Raw genomic sequence first — 24,338 nt, forward strand, 5'->3', positions numbered from 1 at the left:
AACAGTTGAATAAAAATTTGGTAAACATCATTTTCAAGTTCCATTAAGGAACTTTGAATTTTGGGGGCCAATCTGGAGATCATTGGCTTTTATGAATATCTACTCTATTGTCTTGTGATCAGGGAGGGATTTACAATGAAGGGCAAAACATAACGACTTAATAGGGAAAAGGGGCCTAGAGTTGAAATTGAGGAGGAAGATAAATGAAAATTACTTAGAAAAATTATATGAACAAATTTTGACTCTAGATTTTTTTTTTTTTGAAAAGCGACTCTAGATTTATTTAACAGTGCATGTGTTAGTCTATCACGAAAGTAATGAATATTTTTTCGAATTTTTTTTGTCTAAAAAAGAAAGAAAGAACAATTTCTATTTAGTTGATATAATATATTTACTGATTCTTCTGGCTTACTGATGTTGGCAACTATTGGCAATGGAAGGGTGTGGTTGATAAAAATTCGATGATTTGCTTTAGATTTATCATTTTTCTTCTTTTCCTCATGTGTTGTGTGATGTTAGTGATATGGCTGATGGGTTAAGCTAGATCTGACTCTGTTGTTGGGACTCAAAAAGATTTGGGGGGCTACACTTCCTCCTAGTTTCTGTATTGAATCTTCATTTCTAATAGACATTAATTATATTCATATTCAAGCATATTGTTTTGCTATCTCTAATAGACAATAGCAAACTTCTTGTGGCTTGGACAACATTGCCAGATGATCAGCACCCGCAATCTCCATCACATGGTTTGCCTGGTGGTTCGCGATCATCCAGTGTTGGAATTCCTCGGGTATTGCTCTATCGTCCTTGCACAAAAGATAGACTCGTGCAACGGATCCATACCCCTCATCGAGAACTTGGTTGCCTTGCCCAAATCTGGTAGAAATGCTGATCCTGGCCTCACCAAAGTCTTGGCTAGCTCAAGGTCCTTCAAAACAAAAAACAAGAAGTCCATATATACTTTATTTGTAACTTCAACACTTCAATGCATATTGACAAATTGAAAAGTAGATGTAATTTTTAGTTGGTTTGATCTGAAATTCTTGAACTTAGATTTTCTGAGAGATCGAAATCATACTATATATAGAGAGTATAGAAAGAGAGAAATAAAATTACCTCAACAGGGCATTGCTGATAAAGTTTGGATGACATGATCTGAGGCCCAAAAATCACTGATGTGAGAGGTTGTTCAGGTCCACCGTAGGGTAAAAATTGAGTGTCCAACCACATCTCTGGCGAGATGCTCCCAAAGAACTGTTGCAGGGAGAAGAAGAGTCAACACAATTAGCAATTATGTGCTGAACATTTCAACTTCATCTCAAGTGAAAAAAAGTTTCCACCACAAGAATAAAATATAGCTGTCAATCTTGAAAAAACATCAAAGTAACCTTATTCTAAACCCTTTTTCTTTCCTATTTTGTGCATTTTTCATTGGTTTATTGACTCCTGTTGACAAGCTCATGTTTAGCTCTATTCCAGGTTCTTTTGGCAACAACAGATTGGGCAGAACGCATTGGGTTTACAAATCACAACTCAACGAAATCGTTTTATGTATTAAGGGATTGTTAGGCATTGCAATGTAATTTTGAGGGGCATGCCACCTCCAGGACTGCGCATAGGCCTTGAAATTGCAGTTCTTTTGTTCTTTTGAGTGGAGCTAACCATCGGTTACTCCCGTTAATGATATTCCTTTAACTTTCAAAAAAAAAAAAAAGGGTAGCTAGTACCTTATCCAAAACATACGATGGCTGGTGAGTGGTATCTGGCATGTATGCTGTTAAGAAAACCCCAACTGAAACCTTGTGTGGAAACTTGTCCATGGCGAGGGCCAAATTGATGCCCCCTAGGCTGTGCCCGACAAGTATGACTTTTTTGTTGGAAGGAAGAGAGGCCAGCATCTCCAACAAAGGTTCACTGTATTCATGAAATGTCCGGACATCTTGGATTGACTTGGTGTTGATGCCAGAAGCTGCAAGGTCAAGCGCTGTGACCCTGTGACCAGCAGACTCGAGCCGGGTTTTGAGTTTGTACCAGCACCAAGCTCCTTTGCACATCCCATGCACCAGCACGAAGTGCTTTTCCCCTATTGTCCTCTCCCATGGTTTTTTTTTTTTTCTTCTTAGTCTGTATCAGAGAGTTTGAACTTTGCTCTCCTGACTCTTGGCCTTATTTAGCAGGGGCTTTAGAGATTGCCGATCTTGGCCGGCATAAGATGGGAAATAAAAGCTAGAAATTTTGGGCTATAGACACAATTCATTTTCCAGAAAGTGATAGCTTTGGCTTAATTGGATTCTCTCCATTATTGATTTGGGTTTGGAGACTTCATGCACTTATTGGAACAAATGAGTTTAAAAGTAAAATCACTACTTTGGGCAATAGTTTATTTTGATTAATCATTAAATTCGTGGCTAAGTCAGTCTCCTGGAAGTGACTTGAGTCACGTTTATTGTATAATTTTGAAGACAATCAAATAAAAGTGATACGAAAACCATACAGAGTTAAGTGGATTTAAATTTAAAATTATCGTATTTTATATATTAATAGTATTAATTTGTTTAAGATATGAAACAAGGTAAATTCGTTTAATTTGTTTAAGATTTTTTTAATAATTAATTGTTATTGTGTCGATCTAAATATTTGACTCATATAATTTGTTTACGAACTTATATAATACAAAGTTTAATAAATTAATTATGTTTAAATAAGTTGCCAATCGTATTGTATCACATTCAATTTAATTCAATTTATTTAATAAATGTATTAGTGATCGTTTAATAAATGGATTAATCGTTTTATATCATATATTTAATAAACATATATGTGTATATATTTAAAATTTTAAAATATTTAATTAATCACATTATATTTATATTTACTTGTATAATTATTAATATCTTAAAGTTATATTATACAAGTCGAGAATTGTGGTCAAAAGATTAATCATGGTATCAAATTCACAGGATTTGCGGGCTTTTTGTTTTATTTGTATATCCCTTATTGGTCTAATTCAGGGACTTCATGAAGTATTGATGGATAGACCTGGCCCAGATTTTGACCTGTATTCCAGCTCCAGCCCTTTTAAACAGATTTCGTTAGGTTTAGGCCAATATTAACCTATGAAACCCAATGTCCCATTACAATATATTGTATATTAGAAACATGTACTCCATACAATTATTAATACTATATATTAATTATTTTGGTTAGGTTGGGAGAGGTACTAAAAAATGCCAAGTCTGGGATGGAAATGAAATTCGTTGGAGCTAAAAGTATAAGTGGCTAGCTTTAATGGAGCAAGGATCAGTAGCCATATTAAAATTTAGCATTTTATCTAAAACTTTAAAAGTTTTTAATTATTGAATAAATGTTAATTTTGATGACATATGATTATAAATTGTGATTCATACCCAATGTATTAAAAATAAAACAATAAATATTTCATACCCAATATCTTTCTTTTTTATTGAACTCAAGATGTTTCGATAACTCATGAATGCTGTCAAAAAGATATAAATAAATAATTTAAAAAATATATGAAAAAGTGAGGTTTGAGTAAAAAAAATTTATTCGAATAGTAATATTCTACAAAAAAAGAAATAGTTATTTATTAATCATTTTCAACATCAAGCTCTCTCCATTCATCTTCCAGTCCTAGCAAAGAGGTCAGGTTCTCCAACTCCATTTCTAACATGGGTGCAAGCTCACTCTCATGCATGTTACCGTTCTCAAACATGTCCTCTATCCGAGTTTGTGAGAAATCTAAGTAATCCAAAGTATTAGGCATATAAAGCTCGCTGTCAATCAATGCCTCATCTTCTACATTAGGCATTTGGACGTCATCCTTTTGAGATTCCAACGTTAATTCATCATCCGCCGGGGTTGAAGAAGCAAGACATTGGTTGTTCGGCAAATGGTTTCCTTTGACAAGTGAGAGTAAGGTCCCAGTGCAACGTCTGGCCTTAGGGGCAATCACATTAGGAGTACTACCCGATCTATACTTTTCAACAGATTCCTTCCCTTCACATTCACATTGCCTATTCGATGGCTTTGATGCATCGCCATTCAACTTTTTCGACAGTACAGAGTTCCAATAGTTCTTGATCTCGTTGTCTGTTCGTCCTGGAAGCCTTCCAGCTATCAAAGACCACCTGCAAAAATTAAAGAAAAAATTAATTGCTTCACCAATCCTACGTGCCTTGACATGAATGCTTTGAAGTTTAAAGCACAAAATTTGTCTTTTTATTCACTGCCATTCCTCAACCATCCCTCTTTCCGCCATTGGAGGTAAACGTAAGCATTATAAGGTATACTATAAAGCTAACATCTTTCAAAGCATTTATTATAAATCTATGATCATAAAAACAAGTTTTCCCCAATCGGGAATGCAATAGGATAATTAATTTACAATTGAGATAGGCTAGCCAGTGTGGCATTCTAGTCTCGAAATGTGTTTTAATGGATGCTTCTTCAATTTACGTTCTTATCATTTCTACCTCTCAATTGATAAAGGAAAAATGATCAGAAGAATTTGTATAGAATTTGGCATTTGATGCAATTAATCTTTTCTCGTCCAAACAGGCCCCAAGAGATAAAACAAGTTTTTATTATTTTTAACAAATTAATTGATTGAGAAGAAGGAGAAGTTACCTGTTACCGAGAAGACGATGAAGTCTAATGATAAGGTCCTCTTCATCAGGAGAAATATTACCTCTCTTAATACCTGGCCTCAAATAATTCATCCATCGTAGCCGGCAGCTCTTCCCACATCTGTTCAAACCTTTATTAATTGAAAAACAACAGATGCAAAAAGAAGAAAACAAGGACTAAGTACCCTCTGTGGGAAAAAAGAAGAAGAAGAAAACAAGTTATAAACTGACGAAACTGTAGTTCAGAGATGAAATGAAGAACAAAGAGAAGAGAAAGAAACTAGACTGTTTTGCGTATACCAGCTTTTTGGGGAAGAGTATTCCATTTGCCTTCTCCATGGAGTTCAATATAGTTGGTTAAGATTTTATCTTCCTGCGCAGACCATGCTCCTTTGTTGACCCCCTCCTTGAGACAGCATGGTTTTCTACCCATTCTTTTCAGCTGCTCTTTTCCCCTACTCCTATGTGTTCAGTATATATAGTGGGAAAAAGGCAATAAAATGAAGGAAGCAACACTTTGGTTTTTTTCTCTTTTGTTTTTTTGCAACAACTATTGGCTTTGCCTTTGCGAAAGCATTTAACTTTTCCAACAGTTTCTTGCTCTTCAGAGACAGGAAAGAATGGCTCTCACGTTGCATGCTACATTAAATTGGGCCTTGGGAAAAATAAGCATAGAAACAGACTTCACATAGAAGAACAACTCATCATCTTGTCCTTTTCCCTATGATTTCTACAAACATGTACTAAAAGAAAAGTCAAATTCTAAGCATTTCCCTTTTAAGGGTAAAATCATCTTCGTTTCCATAAATGGAGAATTGACTATATTGAATAAAACATATTTATGCTAACAAATGCTCTGAAATGAATCATTTAACAGGACACTAAACTAAATTAAGTAGTCTTTTTAAGATCCATTAGACTGATCCAAAGAAGAGGGAAAATGATTTATATGGTTTCTAAACTCACTTGTTTCCCCCTTCAATTTTGAATTTCTGTCCTCGAATCATCTAAATATATGATAAGAAAATGACAAAAAAAAAAAAAAAGAAGGAGAGAGATGAATGGTTTTTGAGAGTGAAATTATAATTATTCTTTTGTTAAATTAAGAAAAAAAATCTTTTATATTTAAACACTAATGATTTACTGAAGGAAATAATTTATAAGAGCTAATTTGCGAGAGTAATATTTAATTATTGTAATAATATTAATTTGATGTCAAGGCAAACTTCAAGGCCTATTCTATGTTTATTAGTATATAGTAGTATTGCTATTTGCTAATAACGCTCTCTTCAAATATGTAGGAAGCTAAGGTTATTGTTTCTTTAGATAATATAAATTCATTTAGAAAAAAAAATATCCCAACAGCAAAAGACAAACTGTTGGAGGCGTTGACAGGACAAAGATTTTTAAAATTAGAGTGAACGATTTTATACATGAATTCAAAATTACATAAATTAATTCTAAATTAGGAGTTATGTAATTAAATAATAATTGTCGGGTTTGAATTGAGCTTAGTTTATCCACACCTTACAAATATCATCCAAAATCAAACTTAATTTAAAATTATGAATTCATATTTGATATATTGTCAATGTAATTGATGTATTATAAATGGTCACATCATTAAAATTAATATTGATTAATAAAAAAATTTTAAAAAGTTTTGATGAAGTAACAAAATGTATCTAACAATAAAAATTTTTAAGTCAACATATATATATGTGTGTGTACTATTTTCTTCGTCAAGAATCAAGATCCAATGTCCCTAATGAACCGAACGTTATTCAATGCATTTATCAAACAAAATGCCGAATAATTTAAAGCTTCATCTACCAGGTCTTTTCTTTATTACAAGATGCTCTCTTTTGCTCTTTTTATTTTTCGTGTGTGAAAGCAAAGTAAGCTAGTCGGCAACTTCTACCACTACTTACTAATCTTTTTTTTTTTTTTTTGAAAAGTGAATTTTATTAGGTAAAAGAACTTGAATGCCACGACAAGTATAGCACCAAACCCGGTGTAAGACTCCTCTTAGCACAGCAAATGAACTTTAGAAGGGGTATCGCCCCTGTACAGAAGACAAAAGAGCTGCGCAACCGCGTTTGGCAGCATAGTGAAAACATAAATGCCCCTAACAACATTTGCAGAATGGGCAAACATAAGCATAATGAACGAAACTATAGTCCTAATCTACGCACTTGGGCCAACAAGAAATGTAAAGCAGAGAGCCCAAGATCACAAAACGAGCAGTCGGCCTAAGCTGACCAGCCTAATCACATAAGCAGCAGGCTAGAAGGAGCTCGATCACCTACCTAAGCCAAGGAGAGATCCCCAAAAGAGGAAGATCCCAGCAAAGCCACACCCGCCTCAGCAGCAAACCGCAACCCCAAACACATCTCACTTGACCAATCGACACTGAGAAGTCAAGGGGAACCCCTCTTCGACGACACACACTCCGTACCCAAGATGTAGAAACGCCGTCAGCTCATCGTGATCACCATGATCAGAGAAGTTGGCAAATTGCAACTACTACTTACTATTTTAAAGTTGGGAAATTGCAAATGGATGGCCTCACCAGTCCAATAGATGCAAATGGATGAAGGGAAAGTTGTTTACAGCAATAAATTACGTTTGTGACAAGTTATATATATGTATATATATTTCAATTTTAATTATTTACTTTTATGATTAACAACTTGTTCAACAGCTACTTCATTTGATATACTCATGTAGGGGGTTGAAACGGGTTGAACTCACAAATGCATATGAGGCAACCATTGAATTCAGCCTTTTATTCATTCAGATTCTGTATAAAATTAAGATATGTTGCCTCTTATCAATTAGGACTCACCCTATTTTCTTCTCAATTAATTTCCATGCCAAAAACTTCACCCATTTTTCCTCTCTCTATTTTACTTTTGTTTTTAGTTGCATATGATTCATAAGACCCAATGGGAATGGGTAGAATTGGATTTTGGTCCTTTACCCTTTGTTAGAGGGGGATTAGTCATTAATTTAATAGACTAAGATTGATTTATTTTTAATTTTTATTATTTGTTTAGGATGTGAGAATCTAATTTTCTTTTTTTTTGAAAATTCAGTATATATTCAAAACAGAGGTAACCAATAGTTCACCCTTGAAGCTTGGAAACAAAATAAGATTCAGGTTTATTACTTTCACATCTGAAGTAACATCCCTAAATCAAGGCACGGCAAATAAAACCCAAAAGTCTATACAAAATGGTAAGGTCCCTGGGCTCTCTAGCAACTGCCCGTAACCCTTCCTACTTACAGACTCAAAAGAACACGCCGATATTTATTAATTTTATAACCCTATCATCAACCTATATATGATTACTTTCGAGTATAAATTTTATAAAGCCATAAAAGTCATTCATTCACCATAGAACAAATTAATAAATTAAAAACATTATATGTAGTAAGTCCTCAGTTTAGGACATTAAATGGAGAGAGAAAAAATGTTGGGGCAGTAATGGTTGCCAATATCACATGTATTTGCTGCCGCCAACAGTAAATTGAATGATATGACCAAACATCTTGACGATTAGACATCAATTTTCAACTGCATCCTTCTCGATTCTCATAGTCTAATTGGGTCGAATTTTATTATTTCCTTTGTCCTCAAGCTATATTCATTAATGAAAGAAGAGACACACATGTTACTGCTTTGGTCCCAACAAAATGCAAGAATGCTATTCTAACTAATATTTTTATAACAAATCAATCAGAACTACAGTTTTCAGCCTCGCAGAGGATATGTGCATATTGCATGGTGAAATAGGGAGTCGATGTATCACGAAAGTCTGCCTCTTATCTGGTTTTAATGAAGGATTCGAAAGCTTGGGGTCTAGTGGAGAAAGTACTGCAACGGTGTTTGGTGTCATAGTCTTGGCGTAGATCATGTGAATTCCATATCAAAGAGAATATTTTGATCAGTGGATAGAGTCATAATCACAATGAGAAGTTAAAAGAAAGATGTCATAGTTTTAAAAAGAATAATCATGAATATCACATCGATTATATACTAAAATGATACTGACTATATAAAGATTCACACCAATTATAACTTATGAGATTCTTTTTTATGAGCTAAAGTAGAGATTGATATGGACCGTATCATCAGGTGTAGTTAATGTCTTGCATATTTTACAAGTAAAATCATGAATATGGACTGGTAAGCAATATTTTAGTATTATTCTTTTTAATATAGTTCAGCTAACTTAGGTGCAAGAGTTGCAAGTGGATAGGAATTCTTGCTGGTACTTAGGGGAAAAAAAAAGCTAAATTATTCGAACATCTTCTTATAGCTCAGAAATGCGCTATCTTGTTAGAACTGTAAAAAGGGGGGGGTGCTCTTGACTTGGATGCAGCTGTGCTATGGGGCAGTGGGAATGCATATGACTATTAAATACAGAGAAAAGTATTATACTTAAATAGAATGAAGTTTCTGTCAGTTTTTCAATCTTATGAACAGTGTTTAATTACTCTCACAACCTTGGTAGCTGCCCACATTGATTGTGGCAAATGGCGATACAAAGTAGCTATCTAGCTAGTGGCGTGCATGGAAGCATCACCTTTCACATACTGTTTCTATGTGCTCATAAGATTCACTGCTGGACTATTTTTTTAGCTTTTCTCTAGCAGACAAGCGGAAGAGTGGATCCGGCCAGGCCAAGGAATGATGAAATTTAACGTTAACGGAGCTGCTCGAGGAAGTCCTGGGGAGGCTGGGATCTGAGGAGCTTTGCGAGATGAAAATGGCTGTATGAAAATTAGTTTTTTCAAGACAATAGGAATGGGAGATGCAAACCTTACAGAAGTTCGAGCAATTAAAGAGGATTTCTTGATTTTTTCAGCATCACAATGGGCTTCAACACATGTTTTGATTGTTGAAAGTGACTCTAAAATTGTTGTCAAGTGGGTTAATAATCCAAATGAAGCCCCTTGGAAGATGCGCAAATGGATACTTCACATTGAGAGTCTGAAAAAGAGTGTTCCAAGATGGGAGGCTAACCATATTCTCAGAGAAAAAAATCAAGTTGCGGACCATCTAGCGAAAGAAGGGGTTCAACGGCAAGTGGATTTGATCAATATCTTCGACTGATTCTGTCTCAGGGCCTGACTTGGTCACTGAAGCAAGGGGTCTCAAGGTCTATATTCCTACTTGATCGAGCCAGAGAGGCCTGGTATTATCGTTGTCAATGGGGCTGGGACCACAGGCTGCTTTTGAACCCATGAGGTCTGGTGAGTTCTACTTTTGAGCTAGGAAATTATGAAGATAATGTCTGAATGAATGAAGGCCATGCTTCCTTTCCTCTCTTTTTGCTTTCGTTTTCGACTCGTAATGAATGAGAAAGGGACATTTCAGTGTTGATAAAGTGGGTTGATGTGCTTGCTTGGTTGACGTGTTTGGCTAGGGACCTGGGTTTGTAAATTTTGTGGGTTACATGTTGTAAGTATTCTGAATAGATAAGGGGAATCCTGGAAATGTATAGCAGACTAGTGCTCTGCGTTTTTGTGTAACAGAGCTGTTCACCATTGTATTTTTGTGGGAAAGATTTTACGCAAAGGAGCTTCACATCGAAACTCCCATGCTTAAAATCGTCCCAGGCTTAGTGGGTTGATGTCCACAGGCATTTTAATGACATTGTCAAATTTCAAAAAAAAAAAAATTAAAGAGGGAACATCATATTTTGAGTGAAAAGGCAAGTTGTTCAAGTTCTATGCAAATTTTTGAAGTACCAATCCCATATTTCATTACACTATCATCATTGTTAAAGAAATTATTAGTATATGTATATCATCGTAATACAATGATATCTGATGAGAGGGATATTATTAATTAACAGAGCTATAGCTTGTTTATTATTAATTTTTTTTGAAAAGCTGCTAGAGCTTGTTTATTAATTTAATACTATACTAATATTAGGCGTATTTATCTGCAATATCCAAGAGAGTGTCACAAAGTTGTTTGGTCTTGGAGAACATTGCCATATGATCTGCACCTTTGATCTCCACTACGTCTTTGGGCGGATTGTTCTGAATCATCCAGCGTTGGGATTCCAGGTTTATCGCTTTATCCTCATCGCACACAACAAAAACTCTCGTCACAGATCCATACCCTTCATTCGAAAAATTCTTGGCCTTCGACAAATCTTGTTGAAATACTGATCCTGGCCTAACCAGAGTTTTAGCCAGTTCCAGGTCCTTCAAAAGAAAAATAATTACTATCACATCTAGCAATTAATTGAAGACTTATCGTTTCAAATCAAACTCTTGAAACGGTTATAGATAAATAGTTTGTCGTCATAAATTGATGAAGAAGGAATAGGAGTAGGTTCACGGAATTGAGTTTACCAACAATAAAGAACAAAGACAGAGAGACAGAGTTACCTCAACAGGGGATAGCTGATAGAGCTGAGATGCCAAGAACTTGGGCCCCATAGTTACTACCGTCAGAGGTTGTTCTGGGCTGCCAATGGTTACAGTTTGAAAATCCTGCCAAGCCTCTTCTGAGCCTCCCGCTGAGGTCTTTCAAGAGAGAAAACACAACAGTTCTTCGATTAGAATCCCTTATCATTTCTCAACAAATTTTGTAACAATTTGATGAGTAAATATTCTATTAATTGAATCGATGAAACGTACAAGGAGTTATTCATTCAACAAATTATGTAACAATATGCCAGAAGCATGGTGTAGGACCCATAATTGATGAAGTGCAAAATCTTCATCATAATGGATACATGATGAAAATCTAAAATGTAAGTATCAAATTTGCACATTACAGAAACTTGCAAATTGATCGGTACCTCATCAATAACATATGATGGGTGGTGTGTAGTATCTGGCATGAACGCTGTTAGGAAAACACCAACTGAAATCTTGTTGGGGAACAAGTCCATGGCCAGGGCCAAACTCATGCCTCCAAGGCTGTGCCCCACAACTATTGGCCTTTCATTGAGTGAGGCCAAAAACCCCAATAAAGGTCTGGTGTATTCATGAAATGTACGAACATCTTGGATTGCCTCCATGTTGATGCCAGAGGCTGCAAGGTCGAGCACCGAGACCCTGTGACCAGCAGACTCCAGCTGGGGTTTGAGCTTGTACCAGCACCAAGCTCCATGGCACATACCATGTACTAGAACAAAATGCTTCTGGTTTTTGTTCTCTGCCATTGTTTTCTCTTTAAGCAAAATGTTGTTGCTCTGGTTCCTTTATATAGAGTTGGCAGGTCTGGCCTGGGGAGATTCACGGAACGATAATTTATCAATGAGGAAACGAAAAGCTGAGAAATATGGCGACTCAAGCAAGACATTCCAAGAAAGATATCGTATTTGGCCCCTGATCAAGACCAGGAAAGGTCCTTGGAGGCTGCCCGTGGTATAAGTTTTACCTGGTTTATACCGCCTATATTAATGAACTTAAATTTGTAAATGGCAAAAGTTGTTTTAGGCATTTGACAACCAATCAAATTTCCTCATAGCCGATTGAAAGTATAAAAGAATGCTAACTGCACAACAAAAGACTGTTGGTGATGTCAAATATAAGTATATTTATAAAGAGGTAAATTACTTTACGCATGCCCTCGTAAAAATGATAGTTGGTCATCTCAATATGTTGAATGTACGGTGGTAACTGATTTTATATTTAATGATATAAAAATGATGTCGTGAAAATTATGAAATTATTTCTAAAATGTTGTTAAAGATCTTACCTAATTAATAAAATAAAAAAATTTAAATATATTCACAAAAACAAAAGAATTGATGTGATTCGAATTTTTAGTGATTTACGTCACCGGCGAAAGATTAGTAAAAGAAAAATCAGAATTACAAAAACAGTTTCAAACTTATAACCTTTATCCTATATACACCAAATCATTTTCTCTAAATTTAGATAATGACTATTCTTTAACCCCATTGGATATACTAAATACAATAATCTTATTCAAATACAAGTAGAAAATGTTATACTCATTTACCTAGATTTAAAGACTATCTTAAAAAGATATATTAATTTATTAAAATTAAACTATCGTAATCAAACTATAATACAAAACTATCCTAATAGATGATGATTGTTGACCCAATATGACTTTGAGGATTGTTTTGACCCAATATGACTTTGTGTGCCATGGTGATAATTATCTTGAAGTATTACTATTTTTTTTGAGAAAATGCTTCAATTCATATTTTTTTTATATGTGTTATATAACGAGTCTCATTATAGTTATTATTCTTATAATTATTTGTATACTTATTAGTTATAATCATCAAACATCAACTTAATTTTTCTAATATTCTCGGCTTGGATGCAAGCTGCTGGCAGTAGGCATGGATATTACTACTAAATACGTGGAAAATTACATTTTTAATAAATGAAGTTTCTATCAGTTTTGCAATTACATGAACAGAGTTGAATTACTGTCACAACCTAGTTAGCCGCCCACATTGATTGTGACAAATGGCAATACAAATAGCTAGGTGGCTAGTGGCATGCAGGGAAGCATCACTTTCCACGTATTCTTTAATATTCTTTATGGCAATACAAATATCGTTTCCTTTTTACAAAATAAAGAGGAAGCATCATATCATAGCTTGTTTATTAATTTAATAGTGTACTAATATTAAGCGTATTTATTTGCAATCTCCAGGAGATTGTCGCAAAGTTGTTTGGTCTTGGAGAACATTGCCATATGATCTGCACATTTGATCTCCACCACACCTTTAGGCGGATAGTTTTGAATCATCCAACGTTGGATTTCCGGGGTAATCGCTTTATCCTCATCACACACAACGAAAACCCTTGTCACAGATCTGTCGTAATGTGCGGGTCTAGGAATTCGACCGCCGTAACATGCGGGTCCGAGAACTTGACCGCTAGACGTGGAGTGATTTGAGAGTCGCCACCAATTTTTTTTTTTGTTAGGTGTGATTGGCCACTTGATGAATTTATTCTATTCAACGATATCTTAAATTAATTTTAAGTTCGTCGAAAGAACGATAAACTGGTCTACATGCTCTTATTTAAAATTGGGTTCGGAAGTACAGTTACGCATAGGAAAGGATTAGCACCCCTATAACGTCCGTTCCTCGATCGGTATCTTTTAATTATGCGTTATCCTAGCCCATTGATTTGTCTTTATGTTCCCTTAATTATTATTTATTAAAATATTTTATTTAATTTTACGAATTTGACGCACATGTGATGCAATTGTGTAATACATGGCATAACATCGAGACAATGCCAAACAAACACCTTTTATTGAGGATATTTCTCGAATCCGCCCATCATGCTAGTGGGATTCGAGATGTTCTCTCACCTAGAAAATTATTTGAAAAATTCGCCTTCGCAAATTCGACAAATAAATCTCATCATCGGGGTTATCGTACGTTTTAATTTTAGAAAGAATATTTTCACGAATGCGAACCTATTACGAGCAAAAGCTTTTTTTATTAAAGATGTTTCCCGAGCCCTCCCATCATACTAGTGAGACCCGAGAACATTCTTTCACCTAAGAAGTTTTTCGAGAGAAACTCGCCTTCGCAAGATCTTCGAAAAAATCCCATCATCAAGACTTAACTCGTGGCCAAAAATACCTATATGCCATGGTATGCATGATGCAATAGAAATATATGTTATGCTTGTAAAATTAATTATTTTTTATTATTATTTTATTTTTTGAACAAATTAAATATAGCATCTATTTTTACATATTTTTATTTTTTATTTTTTATTTTATTATTTTTTAACTAATTTTTATGTAATAAAATTTTTTATTTATTTAAAATAAAAATTTCAGAATCTCAAAATCGAGGCCTTCCCATCGTACTGGTGGAGCTTTAATTCGGATTCCGAACCTAAGAAAAGTTAGCCCGAGATTGCGACTCCTCGCGTCTCGACCAATCATCCCATCATCGGTATTGAGTTCATTTTAATCCATTTTCATCATCTCTCTATTTTTATAAAACTATTTCTTTGAACAAGTTTATCATTCACAAATGAGAATTCTATTTATTTCATTTTATTTATTTATTATTTTTTATTTTTTATAATTCATTCCTATGTTACCTATATAAATTAACATAATCAAATATATTCATTCATTTTTTTTCTATTTTCCATTTTTGCATATATATTGTTAAACAGTTTATTTTCCTCCTTATCTTTCTTTTATATTTATGCTTCCTTTATATGTTTTCCTTTGTCATTAAAATTTTTTTTATATTATATCTTTTATTCTAATTAAGCTAATTAATTATTCTCCTATCTAAACATTAGACTAAGCACCACCACAAAACCAGATCAAAAGAAAAGCTAAGAATTTACCTTGACTAACAGGACCAGCAAAAGCCCACTAATCTGCTTCAACAAAAACAGCTTCTCCTTCTTTAGAACTGTGCCGTTTAGAGGCCCTCCAGAAGCTGATTTTTTTTCTTTCTTTACTTCTTCTCCCTAGCCGTCGGCATCCTTCTCTCTCTTCTTCTTCTTTTTTTTTTCTTTTTCTCTTCTCTCTCTTGGCTTCTTTTCCTTCCTTCTTTTTCTTTCTTTTTCTCCCTAACCGCAAGCCCCCTTTTTCTCTCTTCTTCCTCATTTTCTTTCTTTTTCTCTTTTCTTTCTTAGCTTCCTCTTTCTCTTCTTCCTTCTTTTTCTTTCTTTTCTCTTCTCTCTCTTGGCTTCTCGCCCTTCTCTCTCTCTTCTTCTTCCTCCTTCTTTCTTTCTTTATCTCTCGGTTTCTTCCCCCTAGCCGTCAGCGTCCTTTCTCCCCCCACCGACCAGATCCGGGGCTCTATGACCCTTTTTTCCTGGCTTTCTCTCTTTTTGGCTTTTTTTGCTTTTTTTGTTGTGGTTTTTTTTTTTTTGTTTGGTTTTTGATTGTGGCTAAGATAGTTGGTTGCTAGAAGTTAGGACTTTTTTTTATTTTCTTTTTCGATCTGCAGGTTGCTATTGTTTGAAGGAGATGAGATATTTTTTTTTTTAAACGCTTTCTGCTCCTTTTCAAAATCCTCCCCCTTTCTTTTTTGCAAGTTGTGAATCTTTAAAAGTCAGGTTGTCCAAAAATTTAGACAATCCGATAATGGGGTTCTGGCACCAAGGAGTTGGTAACTAGAACCCCCATCACTCAAGTGGTTAGGGGAAGGGATGGTTGGGCGTACGCCCAACCATTCCTTTTTTTTTCTCATTATTTTATTTTATATTTTATTATTATTTATTTTATATTTTTTTAAATGGGTATCTATAAGATCCATAACCTTCATTCGAGAAATTTTTTGCCTTTGACAAATCTTGTTGGAATAGTGATCTAGGCCTAACCAAAGTTTTTGCCAGTTCCAGGTCCTTCAAAAAAAAAAAAAACAATTATTGCATATCACATACAAATACATATCAAAAACGAAATGTTTAACAATTATTTCATGGCTGATCATTTCAGATCAAAGTATTTTTATATTTTGTTGTCATAAATTGATGAAGGAGGAATAGGAGCAGGTTCACATAATTGAGTTTACCAGCAAGAAAAAAGAATAAAAATAGACCGTGACTGATTTACCTCAACAGAGGATAGCGGATAAAGCTAGGCTGCCAAGAACTTAAGGCCCATAGTTGTTATCATGAGAGGTTGTTCTGGGCTACCAATGGTTACAGTTTGAGAATCCTGCCAAGCCTCTTTTGAACCTCCCTCTAAATGCTGTGAGGAGAGAAAACGCAACACTTTTTCTATTAGAATCCCTTACCATTTCTCACTAAATTATGTAACAAATTGATGAGAAAATATTCTATTAATTGAATCGATGAAAAGTAGAAGGAGTTTTTCATTCGATTCCATTTATATATACTTAAACAGGGTCTGGATTCTTGGGGTAGGACCCATGATTGATGAAATGCAAAATCTTCATCATAGATGCATGATGAAAATGTAAAATGTAAGTGTCAAATTTGCACTTCACAGAAAATAACAAATTGATCAGTACCTTATCCATTACATATGATGGTTGGTGTGTAGTATCTGGCATGAACGCTGTTAAGAAAACACCAACTGAAATCTTGTGGGGGAACAGGTCCATGGCCAGGGCCAAATTCATGCCTCCTACGTTGTGGCCCACAACTATTGCCTGTTCATTAAGTGAGGCCAAAAACCCCAACAAAGGTCTGGTGTATTCATGAAATGTACGAACATCTTGAATTGCCTCCATGTTGATGCCAGAGGCTGCTAGGTCGAGCACAATGACCCTGTGACTAGCAGACTCCAGCTGCGGCTTGAGCTTGTACCAGCACCAAGCTCCATGGCACATACCATGTACTGAAACAAAGTGTTTCTGGTTTTTGTTCCCTGCCATTGTTTTTTTTTCCTTGAAGCAAAATGTTGTTGCTCTGGTTCCTTTATATACAGTTGGCAGGCCTGGGCCGGGGGGAGATTCACAGAACGTTAATTTATCAATGAGGAAATGAAAGGCTGAAAAGTATGGTGGCTCTCGTAAGACATTCCAAGAAAGAAATCTTATTTTGCACCTGCTTATTGGTCCAAACTTGATATTTCTTGTTCAAGACCAGGAAAGATGTTAGATATTTTCAAATAAAATATATTATTTCATATCAAAATAGAAGAAAAATTATGACTGTTGAAAATTAAATTAAAAAAAATTATGTTTATTAAAAATAAAAATAAATAAATAAATAAAATAAAAAAGAGAGTCACGTCTATTGGAAAAGACCAACAAGAGTAACTCTTTGAAATAGACACAGATAGTATCTGTTGGGAACAAGCATCTAAGCTTATAGAGGAGGACCTTCTTTATCCAACAGAACGTACATCAGAAAATCAAAAACTTTTCTTCCTTTCTCAAATTTCTCAAGTTTTCTTCTATACTAGTTTCCTGCAGAAATTTATTATAGAAGTTTGTTAATCTTGTTATACTCCGGTAAGGGCTCAATGAATTAATTTCGTCAGTGCAAAACGTCGTCAATCACTTAGCTTCATTATATCTTCGAGGTTTATACGTCGGTAACTTTTTTGCACACTACAAGTGGGGGTAAATAAAACCTTAAGGATAGTGGCATTGATACACGCCTTGAAGCCAATTTCTAAGTTTTCCAGTTTGGTGTTCTAACAATCTTAAGGTTTTATTTTCATTCCAACAATGGCTGCTGCAAGTGGGACACTAAGAGAATTGGCTTCTGACTTTGTAAAATTGGACCGGTTTGATGGTAGCAACTTTATGGTGGCGTTTGGTACTTTACAATATAATGTGATTACAGGTAATATGATTACAAGTAATATGATTGCAAGCAATGTGATTGTAGGGAAAATAACATTACAGTGTTTGGTATATAAGCAAAATAATGATTAAAATGCAGGGAAGATAACATTGCAGCTTTTAGTTTACAAGTACTTTGTTGGGAATGTAATGTTAATTTTCAAAATTACCCCTATTTATTAAAATGTAAGTTTAATATACTTTTTTTTATTATTAATTTTTATATGATATCATCTCTTAAATATATTTTTAATGTCATATATTTTATTTTTATTTCTTATTATAATTTTATATTTTTTAATATAATTTTTATATTATATATTTTATTTTAATTTCTTTTACCTATATTATATAAATTTTAATTTCTTATATTTTATTTTATTTTATTTTTTGATTTTTATATTATACATTTTATTTTAATGTTTTTTATTTTGATTATAACGTTACAAAATATTTTTAATAAGGTAATAAAGTTGAAGGGTAAAAGTGTCTTTAAGAATATTACAGACTACAATGTAATGTGATTACATTGGTTTTGAATTGCAATCACATTACATCCCTTTGCTGTAATGTGATTGCATTGCAATCTTATATTGCAATGGTCTGTTGCAAAACAAACACTACAATGTAATTTAATTGGATACATTGTAAAGAATGTATTATCACTTCCCTCATACTAAACGCTACCTATAAGATGGCGAAAGAATATGCATTTCCTATTATCAACATTGAAAGTTGTCTATGTTTTGACCACACCTAGACTAGAAGAAGAAGAAAATGAGTTTGTTGCTGCAACGAGAGAAAGGCAAAAATGGGAAATAATACTTGGATTTTGGTTGATCTTCCACCTGGTTCTAAACCAATAGGTTGTAAATGGATTTTCAAAAAGAAAATGAAAGTAGATGGAACCATAGACAAGTTCAAAGCAAGATTAGTAGCCAAAGGCTTTACGCAAAAGTAAGGGATTGACTACTTTGATACTTATGCTCCAGTAGCAAGAATTGCTACAATTAGACTTTTGATCTCCCCTGCATCAATTTATAAGTTGGTAATTCACCAAATGGATATCAAAACAACATTTTTAAATAGTGAATTAGAAGAGAAAGTCTACATAGAACAACCAGAAGGGTTTGTTGTTTCAAGATAAGAGCATAAAGTTTGTAAACTTGTCAAATCATTGTATGGGCTTAAACAAGCACCAAAACAATAGCATAAAAAATTTGATGAAATTGTTTTAGCTAATGGCTACAACATAAATGAATCTGACAAGTGCGTATATAGCAAATTTCAAAATGGTGAAGGTGTTATAATTTGCTTATACGTAGATGATATGCTAATTTTTTGTACGGATTTGGAACAAGTTGAAGAGACAAAGAAGTTTTTGTCAAAAAAATTTTGCAATGAAAGATATGGGTGTAGCAGATGTCATTTTAAGAATTAAAATATTCCGAGATGAAAATAACATAACTTTATATCAATCGCACTACATTGAAAAAGTGCTTGAAAAGTTTAATCTTACTAATTGTATACCAGCATCTACACCCATGGATCCTCAAATTAAATTAGTACCTAATGTTGGTAGGGTTGTTGATCAATTACAATATACAAGAGTAATTGGTTGCTTAATGTATGCAATGACATGTACAAGGCCAGATATAGCATTTGTTGTTGGAAAGTTAAGTAGATATATAAGTAATCTAGGCATTTTGCATTGGCAAGCCATAAATCGAGTATTAAGATATTTAAAGAAAACAATTAATTATGGGTTTTGCTATAATGGATATTCATCAGTACTAGAAGGATATTCGGATGCTAGTTCGATTACAAGTTTAGAAGATCATGCTTCCACAAGTGGATGGATCTTCATGCTTGGTGGGGGTGTCATTTCTTAGGGGTCCAAGAAACAAAAATTGATTCTACCACGGCAGTTGAATTTATTGCATTGGCTGTTGCCACCAAGGAAGTTGAATGGCTAAGAAATTTACTCTATGGTGTGCCTTTATGGCCTAAACCAATTTCTCCAATTTCTATCTATTGTGATAGTGAAGCAACTCTAGCAAAAACATATAGTCAAGTGTATAATGGAAAGTCTAGACATATTGGATTAAGACATAGCTATGTTCGACAATTAATTTCTGATGGAGTGATCACTAAAACTTTTGTGAGGTCTAGTGAAGGTCTAGTGGAAACTTGGCAGATCCTTTAACAAAAAATATTGCTAGAGATCTTGTAAATAAGACCTCAAAAGGGATGAGGCTCAAGCTTATAAATTAAAAGTCAGCCATGGTGGAAACTCGACTCAACGCTTGGTATAACGTCAAGTTTTGAGTTCAATGAGACAAAGTACATCATTTGTATGTGGTTGCTAGCACTATAATATAATATATTATATTCCATCATAAGTGAAGTGTTAGATACCCGTAATGGTAAGGAAAGGTTGAGTTATATGTCTTAATAGACCCATAACATGATTTGTTAGAATGCTTTAGTTACGGGGGCATTCATGGGATCTACCTATATGAGTGTGAAGTGTGACTGTTTCTTGGAGTTCAAGAGCTTGGCTCTAACAGCACTCATGAAAAGAGGATACAGACGCATGGCCATAAAAGCTTCGTCGAATACTGTGCATTCGTTGGTGTTGAAATCGTTGTGTGAGATGTGTTTAGTTAACCAAATAGAATAGCTGGTTCAAAGCATAGTCTACCACGCAATTTCGGTTAACTTTAATATGTTTTTACTAAGTGAAGGTTCAATCAGAAGACACTTTCATTTATGCAATTGATTTTCAAGATTATTGAAAATTTGGATTAATTTGAAAATGGTGGGGGATTATTGGATATTTTCAAATAAGAGATATGATTTTATATCAAAATAGAAGAAAAATTGTGGCTGTTGGAAATTAAATTAAAAGAAAGGTTATGTCTGTTGAAAATAAAAATAAATAAATAAATAAAATAAAAAAGAGAATCACGTTTGTTGGAAAAAACCAACAGGAGCAACTCTTTGAAACAGACACAAATAGTGTCAGTTGGGAACAGGCATCTAAGCCTATAAAAGATGACCTTATTTATCCAACAGAACGTACATCAGAAAATCAAAAACTTTCCTTCCTTTTTCAAATTTCTCAAGTTTTCCTCTATACTAATTTCCTGCAAAAAATTGTTATAGAAGTTTGATAATCTTGTTATACTCTGGTGAGTGTTCAGTGCAAAACGCCGTCAATCACTAAGATTCATTGTATCTTCGAGGTTTATACACCGATAACTCTTTTGCACACTATAAGTGGGGGTGAATAAATCTTAAAGACTGTGACATTGATACATGCCTTGAAGCCAATTTCTAAATTTTCCAGTTTGGTGTTCTAACAAAAGGTTCTTGGAGGCTGCCCAAGGTTTGAGTTTTCACCTTACTCGATAAACTTAGATTTGTCAACGGGAAAATTTGCTATTAGGCATATGTGATTATGACAACCAATCAAATTCCTTGGTGCTGATGCGAGGTTTCGTGAAAGTGCAAAAGAATGGTAACAGTACCATAACGCAAGATTGCAGTATCAGCATTTGTTGTGAAGGTTATCCTTTTTGCTAAGCAATTGGAGTTTTCTTAGTCTTACCAATATAAATTGAAAACAATACCTTACAAAGGCCAGATTCAGATTTACATTATCTCCGAAGCATCCATTATATTTAAATTTATCACAATTTATTAACTAGTTCAATATTCGCCCATTGATGGAGCTGTGCTGAAACAAGCTTAGAACCCATCTTGGTTTCATTCCGTATCAACTTAAAACTCATAAACTAAAAGCTTATACGAAAACAATCAGTTTCCTTGAGCATATTTATTTGCTATTTCCAAGAGACAATCACAAACTTCTTGCGTCTTGGAGAACATTGGCATATGATCTGCGCTCTTAATCTCCAACACATCTTTAGGCGGATTGTTTTGAATCGTCCAGCGTTGGAATTCCTCAACCATTACGTTATCCTCGTTGCAAACAACATAAACTCGTGTTACGGTTCCAAACCCTTCATCCGAAAAATTCTTTGCCTTGGACAGGTCTTCCGTAAACAATGACCCCGGCCTGATCAATGCCTTTGCAAGTTCCAAGTCCTTCAAAAGAGCATAGACATGACACGATTTGTGACATACGTAAATCTATGTCAATTCAAATAGAGTGGGAAAAACCAAACAGAAAAAAATATTCTGATATTTTCATGAGATCTGCTGCGAGACTAGTTACTATAAATAGTTTTAAGTTTTTCTCAAAAAGAAAAAAAAGTTTTAAACGAGTGGAATCAAGTTTATCAGAAAAGGGACAAGAAAGAGAGAGCCGAACCTCAACGGGGGATAGATGATAGAGCTTGGATGATAAGAATTTGGGGCCCATAAAAGTTATCGTGAAAGGAATTTGGAGGCTGCCAATGTTAACAAGCTGGGCATCCTGCAATAGTTCTTCCGTGACACCTCCCAAATACTTTACCCAGAGAAAAGAGAAGAGTTCTTATCAGAATTAGCACTAACGATCAATTGAAATGAAAGTTGTATAGGAAACTAGTGATTAGGTAGCATTCAAATAAAAGTGTGGATACTTAAGCAGCTAGCCTCTGGCAATTTGGAATATGGTATTTGTGTCAATTTGAACTATAATTTTAGAGGCCAGTTGGGGCTTCTTTTTTTTTTTTTTTTCCTCCTCCAATATTTTCCATTAATATTATGAAGGCAACAAGGTAGTAAATTCATATCAAATTTAGTACCTTTTCTAAAACATATGATGGCTGGTGTAGGGTATCTGGCATGAAAGCTGTCAAGAAAACACCAACTGAAATCTTGTTTGGGAACTCATCCATGGCCAGGGCTAAATTCATGCCTCCTAGACTGTGCCCCACGACAATGACCTTTTCATCAGGAGGAAGAGAGGCCAAAATCTCTAACAGCGGTTTGGTGTACTCGTGAAATGTTTGAACATTTTGGATTGCCTTCATGTTGATGCCTGATGCTATGAGGTCAAGCACCGTGACCCTGTGACCGGTAGATTCCAACAGGGATTTGAGCTTATACCAGCACCAAGCCCCATGGCATAGCCCATGTACAAGAATAAAATGCTTCTGGTTCTTGTTCTCTGCCATTATTTTGTTGGGGGCAATATTGTTGCTCTGATTCCTTTACATGAAGTTAGTCTGGCCCGCTGTACAATGACAAATTGTGAGTGTCACTGAAAGCTGAGAAGTATGGTGTTCTAAGCAAGAAATTTCATGAAGGAAATCTTATGCAGCTACTGATTATTGTTCCCAAACTGGCCCGGTTTCTTGTTCAAAGCTTGGAAAGATCCTTGGGAGGAGGCTGCCAAACATTTGACTGTTCACTCAGTGACGGGCATTTGTAGATAGATGACAAATTTGACTTTTAATTCCTTTCAAGCTGAATACCAAGAAATGATACTTCCTTGGACTGTTGTTAATTCCTCATGGCCAAGGATTTGATTAAGACAAAAAGCGACCGCCAACACAAGATAGCAATACCAGAAGATTGTTGTTGCAAAGGTTCTCTTTTGCTAAGCTATTAAGATGTCCTTATCCCAAATGGAACAGACAATTTATTACCTAATACAAAGAGTAAGGTTCCCAAGGCACCTTACTTTACTGACATTTGTAAACCAATTAAGGCCCCTCAGGCCTTATTTAATTTTAATCCATTAAAGGAAAGAAAAAATGGAAAAAAAAAGAAACTAAAATGATCTATATGTATTCTTATTAAATAAAAAATAAGTGTGGCATAAAAATATACAATTAATTAAATAAAACAAATATATGATTAAATAACATCTTTAAAAATTTTAATTACTATATAATTGAAAAAATTGTATATGAATTATTAAATATAAGTGATAATCAATTAACTATTAATTTCATGTTAATGAAAAATAAAAATATATAATTAATGGTTTTTTTATAATTGAGGGAAAAGATATTCGAATCTTGCTTTTTAGGCAGAAAGTTCATGTACCAAGCAATGAGCCAAATGCTCGAGTGCTAATTAATATTATTCAATTACAATGTAAACATTAAAATTGATTTTAATTTTTTTATTTTTTAAAGAAAATTAATTATTTTATTTTTATAGTAAAGTAATATGTTTATATGTTCGTTTAAATAGATTAAAAAATAATTTATTGACCGCCTTGAAAGACAGGAAGAGTGTTAGTATCTATAAATCTCTTGTTGACAAAGTTAAGAGTAGACTGAGTGGATGGAAAGCATCATCCTTATCCAATGCAAGCCATTTAACTCTCGTCAAATCAGTGCTTTCAAGTATTTCATTATACACAACGCAAACAATTTCTATCCCTTTAGAAATTTGTAAAAAAATTGAGTGTTTGTGTAGAAACTTTATGTGGCATGGTGAAAGTCATATCAAGAAG

At 34.3% G+C, this 24,338-nt stretch overlaps 3 protein-coding genes and 2 pseudogenes across 4 annotated transcripts; all 5 read right to left on the minus strand.

Annotated features, from left to right (window-relative positions):
• Positions 1-528: 528 nt before the first annotated feature.
• On the minus strand, positions 529-2,219 carry LOC18611055 (salicylic acid-binding protein 2-like; annotated as a pseudogene). The gene is made up of 3 exons (XR_016026015.1): positions 1,728-2,219; positions 1,117-1,254; positions 529-928 (listed from the first exon to the last, which is right to left on the minus strand). The product of XR_016026015.1 is annotated as a salicylic acid-binding protein 2-like (transcript).
• A 1,388-nt stretch (positions 2,220-3,607) lies between these two features.
• Positions 3,608-5,079, minus strand: LOC18611056 (transcription factor MYB1 pseudogene; annotated as a pseudogene).
• A 5,315-nt stretch (positions 5,080-10,394) lies between these two features.
• LOC18611059 (methylesterase 3-like) lies at positions 10,395-11,996 on the minus strand. Its single transcript, XM_007047079.3, has 3 exons — positions 11,474-11,996; positions 11,058-11,195; positions 10,395-10,871 (listed from the first exon to the last, which is right to left on the minus strand). The coding sequence occupies exons 1-3, from the start codon at positions 11,837-11,839 to the stop codon at positions 10,590-10,592; spliced, it is 786 nt and encodes a 261-aa protein (XP_007047141.2). The 5' UTR covers positions 11,840-11,996; the 3' UTR covers positions 10,395-10,589.
• Positions 11,997-13,290: 1,294 nt separating this feature from the next.
• On the minus strand, positions 13,291-16,999 carry LOC108661068 (methylesterase 3-like). The gene is made up of 3 exons (XM_088809983.1): positions 16,634-16,999; positions 15,911-16,001; positions 13,291-13,481 (listed from the first exon to the last, which is right to left on the minus strand). Exons 1-3 carry the CDS (start codon positions 16,997-16,999, stop codon positions 13,291-13,293), a joined length of 648 nt encoding a protein of 215 aa, XP_088666109.1.
• A 4,597-nt stretch (positions 17,000-21,596) lies between these two features.
• LOC18611060 (putative methylesterase 6) lies at positions 21,597-23,274 on the minus strand. The gene is made up of 3 exons (XM_007047080.3): positions 22,675-23,274; positions 22,257-22,394; positions 21,597-22,030 (listed from the first exon to the last, which is right to left on the minus strand). Exons 1-3 carry the CDS (start codon positions 23,044-23,046, stop codon positions 21,740-21,742), a joined length of 801 nt encoding a protein of 266 aa, XP_007047142.3. The 5' UTR covers positions 23,047-23,274; the 3' UTR covers positions 21,597-21,739.
• Between the last annotated feature and the right edge of the window lie 1,064 nt (positions 23,275-24,338).

Source organism: Theobroma cacao, chromosome 1 (genome assembly GCF_053813885.1).
Source record: "Theobroma cacao isolate CCN51 chromosome 1, ASM5381388v1, whole genome shotgun sequence".
Lineage (NCBI taxonomy): Eukaryota > Viridiplantae > Streptophyta > Magnoliopsida > Malvales > Malvaceae > Theobroma > Theobroma cacao.

Bases quoted from the DNA above. Each gene is read 5' to 3' on its own strand.
- LOC108661068 (XM_088809983.1), bottom strand. From the start codon at position 16,999: ATGGCAGGGAACAAAAACCAGAAACACTTTGTTTCAGTACATGGTATG. The intron at 16,002-16,633 runs GTACTGATCAAT...TTTTTTTTGAAG, and splicing joins CATCATATGTAATGGATAAG to GACCTGGAACTGGCAAAAAC. The intron at 13,482-15,910 runs GATCTTATAGAT...CACATTACGACA, and splicing joins TTTCTCGAATGAAGGTTATG to GATCTGTGACAAGGGTTTTC.
- LOC18611059 (XM_007047079.3), bottom strand. From the start codon at position 11,839: ATGGCAGAGAACAAAAACCAGAAGCATTTTGTTCTAGTACATGGTATG. The intron at 11,196-11,473 runs GTACCGATCAAT...CTCTCTTGAAAG, and splicing joins CATCATATGTTATTGATGAG to ACCTCAGCGGGAGGCTCAGA. The intron at 10,872-11,057 runs GTAACTCTGTCT...TTTCTTTTGAAG, and splicing joins ATCAGCTATCCCCTGTTGAG to GACCTGGAACTGGCTAAAAC.
- LOC18611060 (XM_007047080.3), bottom strand. From the start codon at position 23,046: ATGGCAGAGAACAAGAACCAGAAGCATTTTATTCTTGTACATGGGCTA. The intron at 22,395-22,674 runs GTACTAAATTTG...CTCTGGGTAAAG, and splicing joins CATCATATGTTTTAGAAAAG to TATTTGGGAGGTGTCACGGA. The intron at 22,031-22,256 runs GTTCGGCTCTCT...GCTCTTTTGAAG, and splicing joins ATCATCTATCCCCCGTTGAG to GACTTGGAACTTGCAAAGGC.